General features: G+C 36.1%; 1 protein-coding gene across 1 annotated transcript; it reads right to left on the minus strand.

Annotated features, from left to right (window-relative positions):
• Nucleotides 1-5065: 5065 nt before the first annotated feature.
• On the minus strand, nt 5066-6816 carry LOC145137699 (uncharacterized). The gene has a single exon (XM_079071840.1). It carries the CDS (start codon nt 6664-6666, stop codon nt 5329-5331), a length of 1338 nt encoding a protein of 445 aa, XP_078927966.1. The 5' UTR covers nt 6667-6816; the 3' UTR covers nt 5066-5328.
• Nucleotides 6817-16162: the final 9346 nt, after the last annotated feature.

A 16162-nucleotide genomic window follows, 5' to 3' on the forward strand; every position in this document is an offset into this window, starting at 1 on the left:
CAAACCCTAAGTTCACATGCACCATAAACTATCTATGTTCTCACTATGATTTGCAAACAACTATTAAATATCAAGATCCCAAGAACTACATTTATATTTTCAATAACACTAAAGGGTTATTAGAAAAATACATACCTTAGTTTATTATTGCAAATAAACTAGTAATCCGTCCTTATTGGTCTTCAGAAAACAAGCACCAGAAGTCTCGTGCCTCTATTGGCTCACACCCAAACCCTAGCAAATTGGAGGCTAAAAAGGAGAGAGTAGGAGGAAGGGAACTTTCTAAATTCTCTTTGGAATGAGGTGAATTTAGAAATTCATAACCCAAGGGGGTTTATATAGGTGATAGGGAGGCTAAGGATAAGGCGAGCTTCCTTAGATAACCTCTTATCCCTTTTCTTGCTCCCTAAGGCATTCCAAGCTTCCTTAGAGCCCAAGAATACCTCTAGAAACCCTATAACCATCTAGAATTTAGTCCCCCCTCCTAGGGAGGTTCTAGAATTGGTCAATGTTCAACTTTTGAACATTGTCACCTTTAATCCTTCCACTTTTAATTAATCCAATTAATCCCAAAATTAATTCCAATTAATTTCTGATTAATTCTCAATTAAACAATACTATTTATAATTAATATATTATTCTCATAATATATTACTAAATCATTTATTTTTATTTATAATTAATTTATTAATCGTATAACAAATTATTAAATCAGTCTCTCTCTCCAAATACCATTCCAGTCCATTACTAGGTTTGAGGGCAACCCAAAAGGACTTTGATAATAATCCAAGATTATAATAATATAGTTATTAGCTTAGAAACCTAATCCAACAAGTTCTCGCCACACGGCGCATCTGTAGCCACTAAAACACTTCCTAGGCTCTCCTAGGTTCCCGACCTCACCCTGCCATCAGCTGCTGAAGAACTCCCACTAATGTCAGCTAACTACTTCAGGAATACAATCACATGCAACAAAGCTTAGATAATCCTTCAAGTATAAGACTCAACCCCACAACAGTTAGACTCAAACAAGAGCTGTGTAATATGGCCAAATCCATCACTCTGAGATTATTTAACCTTTACAGCATGTGACCTAACGTATTCACTTAATGGTTAACTCACATCAATAAGGGTCCCACAAATCACAAAGCAAACAACATTCGTGCAGTAACACTTCAAGCGACAAATCAAACAAAGGGCATCCCAATCTCACTTGCTACTACCATGCTAGGAACTTCTACACTCTCTATCGGTTGCCTTATGCATGCAAATTATACACAATACATGATCAAATAGATTGTCGAATAAAAGACTCTACCCTAAGATCACAACCAGACGAGGAACATGAAATAAGGCTAAATCAGTCATTCTAGGGCTATATGATCCTAATCGTATATAATTTTTAAAGCATACACTTAGCAATCACTTTTACCAATACAGATTTCAAATCCAACATAGCATACAGTTCCTCTTACGTTACAAGCCATCACATATCAGGCCAATCTATCATGCAATTCCTATAAGTATCCTTATCCTTATCCTAGCATGCAAGGATTCATATCATATAACATATCAACATGTATGGGTATCATGGGAATCACTTACTTGAGCTCGGCTGATTGCACGCATCACTCCCCTTCTTTATAAAAAACTTTTTGGAAAACTTATTTTCTTTCAAAAAGATTACCAATTCCTCAATTTGAGTTCAGACACAACCGATAGTGTGACCGAATCCCTCAAACCAAGGCTCTGATACCAACTTGTAACGTCCAAAAAATTCATAGTAAAATTTTCATTTTCTAAAGCAATAAACCATACAAACGAGTTGTTCCAATACCGATTAAGTGAATATATTATTTAAACATTAGAGTAAATACTATAAATTGCCAATGCGGAAAACTCTGGGGGATGTTATGCAGTCATGTCGGGCCCTTTCCTTTCGTACCGGAAGTACCTAAAACCATAAACATAAAACTGTAAGCACAAAGCTTAGTGAGCTCCCTAAAATACTAAATATCATACATACAACTAGCATACTACATATAACTGCCAGGGTTTGGTCCCTAGTCTTGCATACAGTTTGTCACGAGCCACCTCCAGGTCTTTCATATAAATGTCAGGGGTCACGCCCTAGTCTTCCTATATAACATAAACAAGTTGGCCGGCATTGGTGCCTTCGACCCCCGAGTACGGTGAGGAGACTCACCTGAATCACGAAGCCGACTAACACTCAGCTCAATACCGTGCCGACCACCACTAACTGATCTCTCGCCAAATGATGGGTGCTAAACACCTCCTATCAATCCACACAAAGTAAACCCTAAGTCTACCTTCTAAAAATAGAAATTTAACCGAAAAGTCAATTGTCAAATTAAAAGTCAACTGCCCATAATACCAACTTTTCATCATCACGTCGTGACCAGACCTTGGTCACGTCGTGAGAGTCCACTCGGTCCGATTCCAACTCGCCACGACCCAACCTAGCCAACTCAGTCAAGCAAAAAATCATATGAGCTGACCTCACGACGTGAGCAACCTTATCTCACGTCATGACCCCAAGAAGCTCAGCAGAAATGGGAGCATTCAATCCTTACGTTGTGAGACCCTATGTCTTACGTCGTGAGCATAGTCTGGAGCCAAAAATCCAACGATTTAAGTGCTTAATACATTAAGCCTTTTACTTTAACTTTCCAGAAGGTCTTATAACTCCATAATACACTTAAAAGTCAAAACTTTATGGAGATGTATGTCCAGTACATGTCTAGATCTCATTTGGGACCAAAAATGTAGAAAAAGATCATCAAACTTTCATGCAAAGATTCAAAACTCAACCATTCACCATATCTGAACTATATGACCTTCTAAGGCCCCTTTCAACCCATAAATTTGCCAACATTATGGTTTCCATTCATTCAAACTTGCTCAACATGGAGAAAAGTGGAACGAAACTTATATTTAACCATATGCAACAATAAAGGTGGAAGCTTTGATACTTACAAGGGTCCAAAGACAATATGAGGTGATGAAAATGTTGATTCCTTGCAAGCTCCACCAAAAGATCATCTTCTTCTTCTTCTTCTTATCTTCTTCTTCATGCCAAGAAAACTTCAAAAAGCTCAAGAATCTAACAAGGAATGAAGGCTAGGGTTTTCTAAGGTGAAAGGGAGTTTGGAGGCTGATAATGAACCCTAAGGTTTAGATGGGCTTAAATATGAAGGAAACCCTAACATATCATGGGCTTGGGCTGCATCAGTTCTCACGTCGTGAACCTCTATGCCTCACGTCGTGAGATCAGTCCGGGACAAAATTTACATCTTAACCCTCCTCACGTCGTGACCACTCAAAGTTCACGTCGGAGCGCAACTCTTCTCTCCGGAGTTGTTGGCCTTATCATCGGAAATGTTGCGCTTCTCATCAAAGTAAGGGTGTTCAGACGCCTCTCAAACGCTGCCAACACCCTTCTAACTGGAGTTGTCCATAGCCAAATGTTGCTACCACCATCTATCAACGATTAGGGTCTTCAACCACCACCACCATCGCCCAAGTGTCGTTCGTCCAGTTACAACATCATCGTGTTCGTCGACGGTCTGGTGGTCATTATCGGAGCAAGGGTTTTTAGAGCCCAGATCTTCCGAGATCTATTTATCTTCGTCAATGAGGATTCGGGTGAGGAGGCCAAATTAGATCTTCGGCCCGATATTTCCTTCATATAAGGGTTTTTTTGGGGATGAAGAACATAACGGCTGGAGATAGAGAGAGAGAGAGAGAGAGAGAGAGAGAGAGAGAGATATAGGAGCCCCAGATCTTACATACACCAGTATCAGAAGAGGGCGACGGACGTTGGCAATGGAAGAAGGTGACGGACGTCGGTGGCGAAAGAGGGCCAACGAAAAACCTTTGTCTCTTGGGTTTTACAGGAGATAAAGGTTGGGGTGTTTTTTCTTTTCTTTTTTTAATTAGAATAATTAGAAAAGAAATTAATATATATATATATATATATATATATATATATATATATATATATATATATATATATATATATATATATTTAAAGACATATTTGTCATTTGAAGTGGAGTACGGACCAAAATTTCATATAAATGCCAACTTTAAGGATCAAAATCATACAAAATATCTAAAATTGAACCATTACTATTGAACCATTACTAGAGAACCAAACTTTTTTTGGACCAAAACATATAATTTTGACAACCACAACCACAAAGACCATTTTTACAATTTTGTTGTTAATTTATAAAGATTTATTATACATCTGAATATAGGATCACGTTTTTACAAACCAAGTTCTTTAATTTCCATGATTAACCCATTATAAGAAAACTAATGTACTACTTACTGATAAATAAGTTAAAATAGTCATTATATCTTTTTCTTGAGACGAAAAGAATAGAATGTTTAAAAAGTTGATATGCCAAACAAGTAAATGACAAAACAAAGGTCGATTGTATTAGATAACTTTTCATTTTGCCGGCCATGGCGTTTGATTTTACGTCCAATATGAAATCCTTTCATTATTCCCCTAAAACTAAAACTTTGTTTAATCGACATTCTTGAAGCTCCATCCATGGCGTCTGAGATAACAGAAGAAGACGATAATGAAGACTCATACTTCCTCCATAACAGAGACGCTCAAAAGGAAAAGATCAGACAACTTATAAAACATCAGAAGAATCATTACCAGTCTACATCATCATCATCATCTTCCTCAACCTCAACAGGCGCTGCTTCACGTTCTTCTTGTTCATCTTTCGACCAAAACCAAAGTAGAAAGCTCTTGAATTTGATGAAAAAAGGAAGCACATCTTTGAGAAGATTATTCGATATGGAGCATACAAGTTTAGCTAATCATTTCGACTTTTACTGTTGCTCGCCAGAAACAAAGACAATTCCGTTATGGGGTAGTGACTCCGACGACGCCATTCACGACGATCCATGGATGGGTATAACGAAGAATAGTAGCAGATTCATTCAACAACACCAAGAACTCGAAAAACATCAAGAACACGAAAACGAACATAAAGAATATCAACTTGGAAACCAGAAGTTGACCAGAAAGAAGTCGTTTAGCAAATTTTCAAGCTTCTACAAGTTTAGATTTCGGTTTCCATTTAGGTTTAGATTGAAGCCGAGACTTCGTTTTTGTTCTCGGATTTGGAGAGGAAAAAAGAAAGCATAAAAAATTACAATGTTCGTAGCAAATAGTGCATACTGCATACGTTTTATTCTTGTTGTGTTAATGAAAAAAACAAATATGGTTTTATTGGACCATTTTTTGTTATTTACGTGAGGAAACTTTTCAAAAAATAATCATGAAATGGAAAAAGAATTGTGTGAAAGTCTTTGACTTTTCTTGAAGAACTTGCAGATGACACAGTGTTCGGAGATCAACCTCGCCATGATGCTTTCTTCTTCGATTCTAAATCTTCTACTTTGTTTATTCCACAAGTGAATCCCGTAACTCGATTCCTTAATCTGAGCCGCCTTCGTCTCCGCCCATTTCCGGTGAGCCTGGTTCACCGGCCGGAGAAACAACCCGCCAATTCGTGTCCAGTCCACCGGATAAAACGCCAGCGGCGGAAGAACAGTGAAATTTGACTCTAATTCTGTTGTTTCTCTTTCAACTACTCTTGATACAAGGTAAGGTCCGTTGAAACCCCATCGGTTTCCATTAAAAGTCAACGCGAATTCTTCGATGAATTTGTATAACAAAGGATGGTTTTTGTCGAAGATCAAAACTGCGTTGTTTAATCTTGTCCAGTTGCCCAACGAGTTCACGCTTTGAGCTCCGATCGAGTTTCGTAAACCGCTGAAATCTTTCAAAGGAATGAAATCAGTGTCGAGATAAACACCACCGAATTTATAAAGAACCACGAGTCTGATCAAATTCGATAGGTTTTGCGCTAATGGGATTTCGCCGGGATCCCGATTCCCGTTCTTGATATGATCAAACCACGACTTCGCCGGAGTGTTCTTGAACAAGAAGTTCAAGTCCGGCGTGAGTGCTTGAACCCGAAACCCACGATCAATTATCGGTTTCAAGGTTTGAAACCCGAAATCCGAATCCATAACGTTTGATAGTATCATCAAACAACTCTCTGGATTTGATTTAAACAAAGCATCAACAGCGAGAAACTCTCTTTTTCCGAAAACCCTTAAAGGAGACGAAATCCATGTCATGAAGAATCGAACTTTACAGTCTTGAAAGAATTCTTTCGCCCGAATTTCAAATTCTTGATTGGAGTTCAACATATCAAACTCCGGAAGCTTGTTTTTAAACCAACTGATTCTTTGTTTCTTGGTGAGATTAATGGGTGGAACCAGTGGGTTCTGATCATCTTCGGAAACCGATTTTTGAACAATAACTTCTTTAACGATCAAGACTGGATTGTGTAACGTTGAAGTCGATTTCAACTGATTCACGATGAATGTTTGGTTGTCCAAAAGATTGACAGAGAGAAAAGGGATTGTGGTGTTTGGAGTGAAATTGAATGAGATGTTTGAAACGAAGGTGTTTGTGTTGAACATGTAGGTGAAGATGATTGCTATCAAACAGACGGTGGTGAATACATGGAATTTGGTATGACGGCTGCGGTTGCTACGCCGTTGCTCCACCATCGTTTTGGAAGAAGAAACTTTTGTTGTCATTGATTGGATAATGATGAATTTTCAGTTACTCCATTATTGATTCTGATCATGGTCTTGAATCTCTTTTTATTCGAGTTGAAGATAGGGGTGACTTGGGAGTGGGAAACGAGTAAAATTTGACTTTTGTTAAGTCTACGGAAAGAAGCGGATAATGAGTTTTAGAGTTTGGAATTAGGTGTGTCGCGGTTTACAGTAAGAACTCCTGGATAGCGAAATTTGAGGAGAGGAGTTTCCATTTGAGCCAATGAGGTTTGAGGAACAGTTTTGTTAGCGTATGGGCAAATGCAGGATATCAGAATTCCAGTCGCCAAAACAGTCGTGCAAACAGAGGAGGAATATTCCTGGGTCACTTTCTAAAATAATTCAATCCCTTTTTAAAATATATATCATGTGTTTTTTTAAACATTTATTTATTTATGTTATATTTATATTTTTTATTTTCTTCATACTAACATGACAAAATTGCAAAAATGGTCCCTGTGGTATGCATTTTTTTGGAGTTTCAGTCCAAACCTCGACTTTTTTAGATTCATGGTCCTTTTGGCCGAGTTTTTAACTTAAGCATAGTAGTTACAAAATTTATTTACCTAAAGATAGTGTTTGAAAAAGTAATTACCAAAACAAAGTTAATACAATTATAAACCCTTTTTTATTAAAAGAAAAATCGAAAACACGTCACACCACAGTGAATTCTACCAACAACTAACATCGTGTCATCTCCGACATCTTTTCCATCCCTCCCCTCGTCCACGGGCCACCAAACTTTTTTTCCAATTTCTGTTTTCTACCCATCTCTTTGATATGAACAAATTTTACATGTTTGAGCCATTGTTTCTTAAATTACTGGCATTATCCTTATGCAATCTCCATTCCTCACCATTTCTTGAATTACCAGTATTGCCAATTAAACCTATCAAAAACCATTAACAATATCCTTAGGCACAAAAAGATTCTTAAAGGATGGGCTTCTTCTCTAGAAGAGTTTCCATGGAAATATTCATTTTACGGCTGGGATCTAACTGACCTCCTGTTATGGCCTTTGTGTGTACGTCATCTTCCATAATTTGTTAATTGGAATTTTTCTTGTAGTTCCATCCATTTATCAATCTTAAATGTAGTCAACAATCCCGCTTAAGAATGTAGTGGAATCGTTGTAAGAAGCTCTGAATCCATTGCACCATTGCACCAACACTCCTCCACCACTCACCACCGAAAGATCGTCAGAAAACCCAGTTGAAAGCAAACTCGCCTAGAGAGAGAAACGACATAATGGTTGTACCGTCTTACTTGATGGCAATAAGGACTGTATACTTTTATAAAACACGAATCTTGGAGAATTCATGTAGATGAAACGATTGAATGACAGGTTACCAGGCGATGATTGTTAATTGTAGAGAAGAAATTGAAGTGGGAACTCCCGCTTCAAGCAAGTTTTCGGCTAAAGTAAGAAACAAAAGCCACTCCATTGATGATGGCAATCAACTGATGAAGCAAGTAAGGTATCTAAAAATGAATTAGCCTAAGATGCTCGAATGATTTCTAATCCGAGAGATTACCAGAAATTAAGTTATAATGAGATAAACCCATTTACTTGAATGATTTCAATTGTGCAACAAACCCTCTTCCCAGAAGAGATAGCTAGTTAGAAGCATGTGTTATTTCACATGAAGAAGGGGCTCCACTTTAGTGGCAAAAATGGTAGCTCCAATGAAAAAAAGAGAAGAAAGGGTACTGGTAGGGTCCACTTTAATTTATTTATTTATTTATGAATATAAAAATAGGACTAATAATTAATCTGCCATTCTTTGATAATTACTTTTCAAACTCCTAGTAATCGGCAAATATTTTTCATATATACCATGGTCAAGTTAAAAACTCCCTTTTGGCCTAGTTTGTACGTAGAAATGGTCCATCGACTTAACTTCCGTTATGTTATTGTTGTTAACCCCCTCATGTGCATCTCACATGAATGTATATTTGTCTTTTCACATATAAATGACCATTTTTGCACCTAAAAATATATCTTTTTTTTAAATAAAAATTAATACCTATTTATTTATTTTAATAATTAAAAAATAAAAAAGGTTTATCTCTCTCTCTCTCTCTCTCTCTCTCTCTCTCTCTCTCTCTCTCTCTCTCTCTCTCTCTCTCCATCCAAAATACAAAAAACCAAACCTGCGATGGTAGGTTGTATTTGAACTTATGAAATCGAAAATCAACTTCAACTAGAGAATCGAACATTCAGCTTCAACCAAAAAATCAAGTTCAAAAACCAAAAATCAAGTTCTGAAATTAAAAATCAACCAGGAAGCAAATATTAAAAATTTGGGTTCGAGTGGGTCCATGGTTCGATTTGCAAATAGAGACAAATCAAGCTTCGATTTGGAACCTAGGTAAACAGAGAAGAAAGGGGAGGGTTATCAACTCTGATTTTGTTTTGAAAATCTTCGTCTTCGTCACCACCTATTCGCCTGGAAAGCTTGTCTTCTTTAAAGCTTACAGAAGACCCAATTAACATGAGTTGAACTTTGACAACTGGAACTGGAACTCAAAAAAATGGGTTTTTTGTGATCGTGTGTGCAGGTGAGAAACAAGAAGAAAGAAGATGGGTGGGGTAATTGGGCGTGTGTTGAGAGAAGATGGGTGGGGTAATTGTGTCGTTAGTCTCCGTGGATGTCGACCCATTGCCTCAACAGCAACTTCGGTAAGGAAAGGTGCGAAAGGGGGAAGATGCAACGAATAACTGAAGAAGGTGGCGAGGCTGCTCCCCGTCGAGTCTCATCGTGGTTTCTTTCTCATCATCGATAGCAACGATTCGGAAGGGAATCAGAGCAGCTGCAACAACAACGATTGAGGTGGGGTGTTTGGGGTTGTGCTTTTTCGACTGTAGGAGGGTTGCGGAGGTGTTGAACATCGATTGTATTCATCGAAAGGGTTATAGCTCCTCTTGATCTCACCGGAAACAGCCATCCAAGGGTGTGTTTGTTTGTTTGATGCTCAACAGGGGATGATGCTCGACAGGGGATTTTGGGTTATGCTTCTTCAACAATTGTGTTTGGGAAGAAGAAAATGGAAGATCGAGAGAGGAAGACGAGAGAGAGAGAGAGAGAGAGAGAGAGAGAGAAAGAAACCTTTTTTTATTTTTTAATTATTAAAATAAATAAATAGGTATTAATTTCTATTTCTTTTTTTAAAAAAAAAAGATATATTTTTTAGGTGCAAAAATGGTCCTTTATATGTGAAAAGACAAATATACCCTCATGTGAGATGCACATGAGGGGGTTAACAGCAATAACTGAACGGAAGTTAAGTCGAGGGACTATTTCTACGTACAAACTAGGCCAAAAGGACCATGAATCTAAAAAAATCGAGGTTTGGACTGAAACCCAAAAAAAATGCATACCACAGGGACCATTTTTGCAATTTTGTCTACTAACATTGTTAGGATTAAGGAGTTAAAATTGTCCTTGCTAGGAAATTGAAGATTGCTTTAGACATTTCCTTTACGTTAAAATTGTCTTTGGTTTTGTGTGAACACTCACTCCATTAGAGTTTTGGGATTACATTATCCTTGTAAGTATTGTAAGTTGGAATTTTGTGCATCCATCTATTGAGTTTTTACTTATATCTAAAGTGTGTTTGCTAATTATGTTATGATTTGTGATGAGTGTTATACTAAACATGTTAGTATGTTTATATATGTTGATATGTGTTTGACGTTCAATTTGTAGTTCTTCATTCAACAAGCTTGTCTTCACACTGATTAAGTATATATATATATATATATATATATATATATATATATATATATATATATATATATATATATATATATATATATATATCGTAAATTAAAAAGATAGCAAAATTCATATGCTTTTCGAGAAGAAAAACAAAAAAATCATCAACATATTTTATTCTTTTGTTTTCTAGTCCACGACCTTCATCTTTACAATCACCTACTCAAGCACGCGAAGGTGCATCTTAATGAATGCTCCATCTTGTATGCAGGGCCGGCCTTATTGTTTGATTAGTTAAGGTAGGGCTTAGGGGCCCCGTTTTCTTTCGATCCAAGCTTAGTAGTTTCCAAAAAATCACGCGTATTGCTGATCCATTCTTCAAGCGACGACTACATACAGCGATTAAACTTCCGATTTTTTTCTGCATTCTCGTTCTCGATTCTAAGAGGCTAAGCCTTCTCCAATCGTTTCTTCTACTAATCTACTCTTCTGTGAATCGCTTCGCTGAATTGTTGCACGCTGTTGTTCTTCACGATCTTCTTCCTTCTTCAATCTTCATTCTCGGTTATGGTTTCTCCATTGCTAAAAAATCATTGATTTTGATGATCTGATGCTATTATGTTGTCATTGAAACGGTAATATGCTTGTATTTTCACTTTTCAGTTTTGTTTTTTCTATTATCTCTGATTATCTAATTGGGGTTAATAGCCAATTGAATGAATTGATTAGGGTTAATCTTTTCACAATGGACATGACACAATCACGGATGTCATTTGTTAAAGGACTGAAGAACTGATAGTTAACTAGTTATTAATCCACTTATTGCAATCACAAGCCAGGAATGTTGACACTGATAGTTAACTAGTTATAAAAATAGTTGCTATTTTAGCCTTATACCCTTTTATGCCATATACCATTAAAACTGAAGTTCGAGATGTTATCACAGGTCAACAAGATTATCATAATTAGTCTATCCAGTCATACTTGTAAACGAACACATATATGAGGGCAAAAAGGACATTATATCAATCACCACCATCTTTTTCCAAATCTTTTGTATTTGTAAACATTCTAGTCTATCAAGTATTAACATACTAGTGATTCTCATAGTTTGGCATTGGCAGCTTTTAGGTTGCTCCAGATTGTATCTGTTTCAAAAAAAATGATCAAGATGCATTATGTACTGTCTGAATAAATGACAGTGACACTAGAGACTACATATGAATGATTTTTTTTTCATAATAAATTAACCTTTTTTGCAATCTAATGAATGATTTTTTTTCATAATAAACTAACATCTGAAAGTATTTGTCTATTGGACAATGTTTTGTTCCTGATTAATGACAGAATACTGTGGAATTGCATGTGAGATTTCAATTAGATTGTATATAATTGATTTATTAGAAATATAGCATCCAAAATAGAAAAAGTTTTTAATTTATATTTTATGTGTCACATAACCGTTAACTTGATTATCTAAAAAGTTTAAGTTGTTTGGCCTCATAATTTGGTTTTGTTTTGAATGTCAAAGGGCCCTAAATTTTTGGTTCGTTTAGAGCCCCCAAAATGGTTGAGCCGTCCCTGCTTGTATGTGAAAAAGTATTCAAAAATATAAATTTGTTTGTAAGTGGTTTTTGAACATTATGTATTATCCCCAATTTTCTCGGTCAAATAAAAAACATTATGCTTATTTAAAATAGGATATCCTTTACAAGAATACTTTGGTACGAAATTGTCTCAAAACAATTTTCTTTTAAGATGAAATCAGTTTGTTTTCATTAATATTAAAACTTTTGGATGTCATAATCGATACAGATAACATAAGCATAAATGAGTTATTACAGGCCTTACAACAGTTTATTATACTATTAGTCATAATCTTCTTAAATCACTCGGCAGATTAAAATCATTATCCTAGAGTCTTCGTACCACTACCTGTAATACAAACAAATTAAAAGAGTCATGCTTGGGAGCCTAGTGAGTACATCGAGTTTTTAACCCACAATAATATATTAAAAAAAATTAAATATATATTTCACATAAAATAATTAACCTGATTATTCATTAACGTTATTCTCACACATTGATCCTAAAATGAAGATCTCAAGGGGCATAACCTAATGGATCACTATAAAGAACGAGTGGACAATACTGCTTCGGGGATTCATGAACAATATAAGTCAATAAAAGCAACCATAAGGGGATAGAGTACACGAATGAACACACAGTTCATTAACACCTACAGATTGTGAGTCTCCTAGCGTTCCACAAGACTGTCTAGAATAGTCAGTGGTCGTCATCTACATTATGCTAGATAACTAGTCACAGTAGTACAATAATACAATGTTGGTCATTACCTCACACCACTATTTTATCTTTCACGCCCTTTCACTACCCAATATAAATTAAGTATAAAATAGACAATTATTCCAACATTATATGGTTTAATTTAGCATAATCCTGACATGCTACTTTATCTAATAACAAATATCATAAGTGCAAATAACAAATGCATATATCATTTAAGCATTTAAATACTTTTGTATCTATGTGTAAGATGAAAGTAACAATGCATTAACTTTGTTAGTTCTTCACCTAACACTTTAGTTTTCCCTTTTTAAACGACCTACATACAATTATTACTAAATATTAATCTTTAAACTATAATTACAATATCTCAGATTCCTCAATAATTCCAAAGAATACCAAGTTCTATCAAATAAGGAATGTCTAGGTAATATCATATTGTATAACATCCAGTTTCGGGATGTTTCTTATTTAGGGATTGTGGACCGTAATTTGATCAAGTAAAATTCTTGGGCTTCAAGTGAATAAAGTTGAGACCTTATTGGATGTTGATAATGTTGGTTAAGTGATTTAAGTCCTTGATTTGTGTTTTGAAGGCAAAGGGATCAAGCGGAAAAAGTGATATTTTGTACTTTTGTATGTATTAATAAATTAAGTTATGTATGTTTTAAGCCAAAATTAAGTGGATAGAATTGCGGGATTTGTCAATAGATATGTGTGCACATAAAGATCTCTGAAAACGGAGTTAGAACAAAGAAGTTATGATCGTTTGAAGCTGAAGCTAAAAACCAGAAAATCAGGAATTTACAGGAAAGCACAGAGAGCCCTTTAAAAGCGTGGGGAGCCCCAGCCCAATGGGATGCATGTTTTTCAGGGTTTTGGGGGTATTTAAAGATCGTTAACCCTAAGGACTTTGTCAATTTTAGCTTCTACCTCCTCTAGAACACCTATAATGAAACCCTAGCCTCCACTGAAGTGTTTGGAACTCATCGTCTCTCCTAAATCCATTTTAGTACTCTCTTAATGTCCATTTGGTGCTTTTTTGGTGGTATTGTGCTCTAGAAGGAAGAAGAACAAGAAAGATTGGTCTTTGAAACTATGCATTTGAAGTATTCAACCTTCATTCACCTCTTAGACCTTTGTAAGTCATAAAGTTCTAAGCTTTATTGTGTTTTATCTTCAGATCTATGAATATATGGATTTTTAGTCCATTTTAATGAGTTTTGGTCCCTTGGTGGCTTGTTCCAAAGATTTTGTAAAGCTCTTGAACTTTTTACTGATATTGCAATAATATATGGTCATTTGGTGGAGTAGAGAGTGCATGCAAGAGCTCTTTTTACTCCATACATAAAGAAAGATAGGTTTTTGTCTGTTTATCAACTTAGGGTTTTAGATCTTGGAAGTGAGTGGCCTTATAATGGATAAATTTGGAAACTTTATCCATTTAGACATCATGTTGATTCAGATCTGAAGGTTGGAAACTTGGACTTAACGGATTAAGTTGAGAAAGATGCATTCTTGGTCCTTTGAGACTTAAAGTCTAGATCTTGGTTCTTTGGACCATCCTATGGATAAAGTTTGAAACTTTATCCATTATGAAGCTATTAAGAACCATATCTGATGTTATGAGCCTTGGTCTTTATGGATTAAGCTCTTAATAAAGAAAACTATTTCAGACTGAAAACGCGACATGAACAAGGAAGCCCCACAACGTGGTGGCGAGACTCATCGCGGCGGTTTTGTTGTTTGGCAGCCATGACATGGCCAGCAGTTTGCAACAGCCTGGAGATCTGTTAAGTTGACTTTGACTGCTGACTTTTTGACCAGTTTGATTTTTGGTAAAACTTTGGTAGAATCGAGTATTTGGCTAAGGAATGATCTCGGTTTAGCATTAGATCATTTTCGTTAGATGTTCTATTATTGAGATAGCTATTAAGCTTTTGTTGAGTAGCTCACATGAGTCTTCTCACTATACTATGTAGGATGTTAGATTGTCTGTGTGACTCTTGCATGAAAGACCATGGGAGGACCACATCATTTGTATGAAAGACCATGAGAGGACCATGGCAACCGTACGGAAGACTATGGGAGGACCATAGCAACTAAGATTGCAGGAGGACTACAACGACGGGTGACTGTAAGACTGTGGGAGGACCATAGCATTCACACGTTCTTTACTGATAATGTGACATCCCCATTTTCACGGCCAGAAAATACCGATTTGCTTATGATTTATTTAAAAATCAGAGTATCCTTTTGAAGAATAATGTTGCGGAATTTGTTCCCAAAAACATGATAAAGATATTATCAAAGCATTTCCAAAGAAATGTGTTTTAATTATATTAAAAACGTTGGGATGTCATTGTCAATACAGTACATAAGCATAAACAGAAATAGTACAGGCCTTACAAACATCTATTATTCTAATGGCCTATAATCCATTGATCTCTCATCAGACGATCACTCCTGTGCTCTATTGTCACTACCTGTAATTAGGGATGAACACTAGAACCGCCGGAACCGGAACCGGAACCGGAATTGGTAACAAGGACCGGTTATCGGTTCTCCATTTTTATGAAAACCGGTCCCGGTTCTAAAAACCGGAACCGGTTTGACATTTTTTTCGTTTTTTAAAATGCGCATAACTCACTCATATGAAGTCGGATTTAGTTGATTTTTTTCCAACATGTAATCTGGAGTTTGTAATTCATTTTTGACTCTACAAACATGTATTTTGGTTAGATATTAAATCAGACACATGCCCCGGAAGAAAAAATGTTGATGCTGCGTTTTTCTATTTCAACACTTTTTTTGTTTTTTTTTTTTTTTTTTTTTGAATTTGTTCCGTTTTTTAAATGTGCATAACTCATTCATATATCGGAATTACTTCATTTTTTTCCAACATGTAATTTGGTGTTTGTACTTCATTTTAGACTGTACAAACACATATTTTGGTTAGATATTGAATTCGCTATAGAGCCCGGAAGACAGCATATCAATGTTGCGTATTTTTTGTTTCAACATTTTTTTTGGAATTTGTCCCGCTTTTAAAATGCGCATAACTCACTCATATGAAGTCGGAATTACTTGATTCTTTTTTCATCATGTAATTTAGTGTTTGTACTTCAATTTAGAGTGTAAAAAGTCATAATTTGGTTAAATATTGAATTATTTACAAGCTCCGAAAGATAACATATCGTCTACAACATTTCAACCGGTTCTAATTTGAAAAATAACCGAAAAACCGAGACCGGAACCGGAACCGGCACTAGAAGCAGCGGTCCGGTTCCCGGTTCTTATAATATAAGAAAACCGGTTCCGGTTCTGAACCGGTCCAGTTCTAAAGCTCATCCCTACCTGTAATACACGAAACTAAGTGGGTCAGGCTTGGGAGCCTGGTGATCACATAGGGTTTTCAACCCATAATTGTAACATCCCAAAATTCAAGT

The sequence above is a fragment of the Lactuca virosa genome, chromosome 9 (assembly GCF_052849685.1).
Source record: "Lactuca virosa cultivar CGN04683 chromosome 9, Lactuca_virosa_CGN04683_v6, whole genome shotgun sequence".
Taxonomy (NCBI): domain Eukaryota; kingdom Viridiplantae; phylum Streptophyta; class Magnoliopsida; order Asterales; family Asteraceae; genus Lactuca; species Lactuca virosa.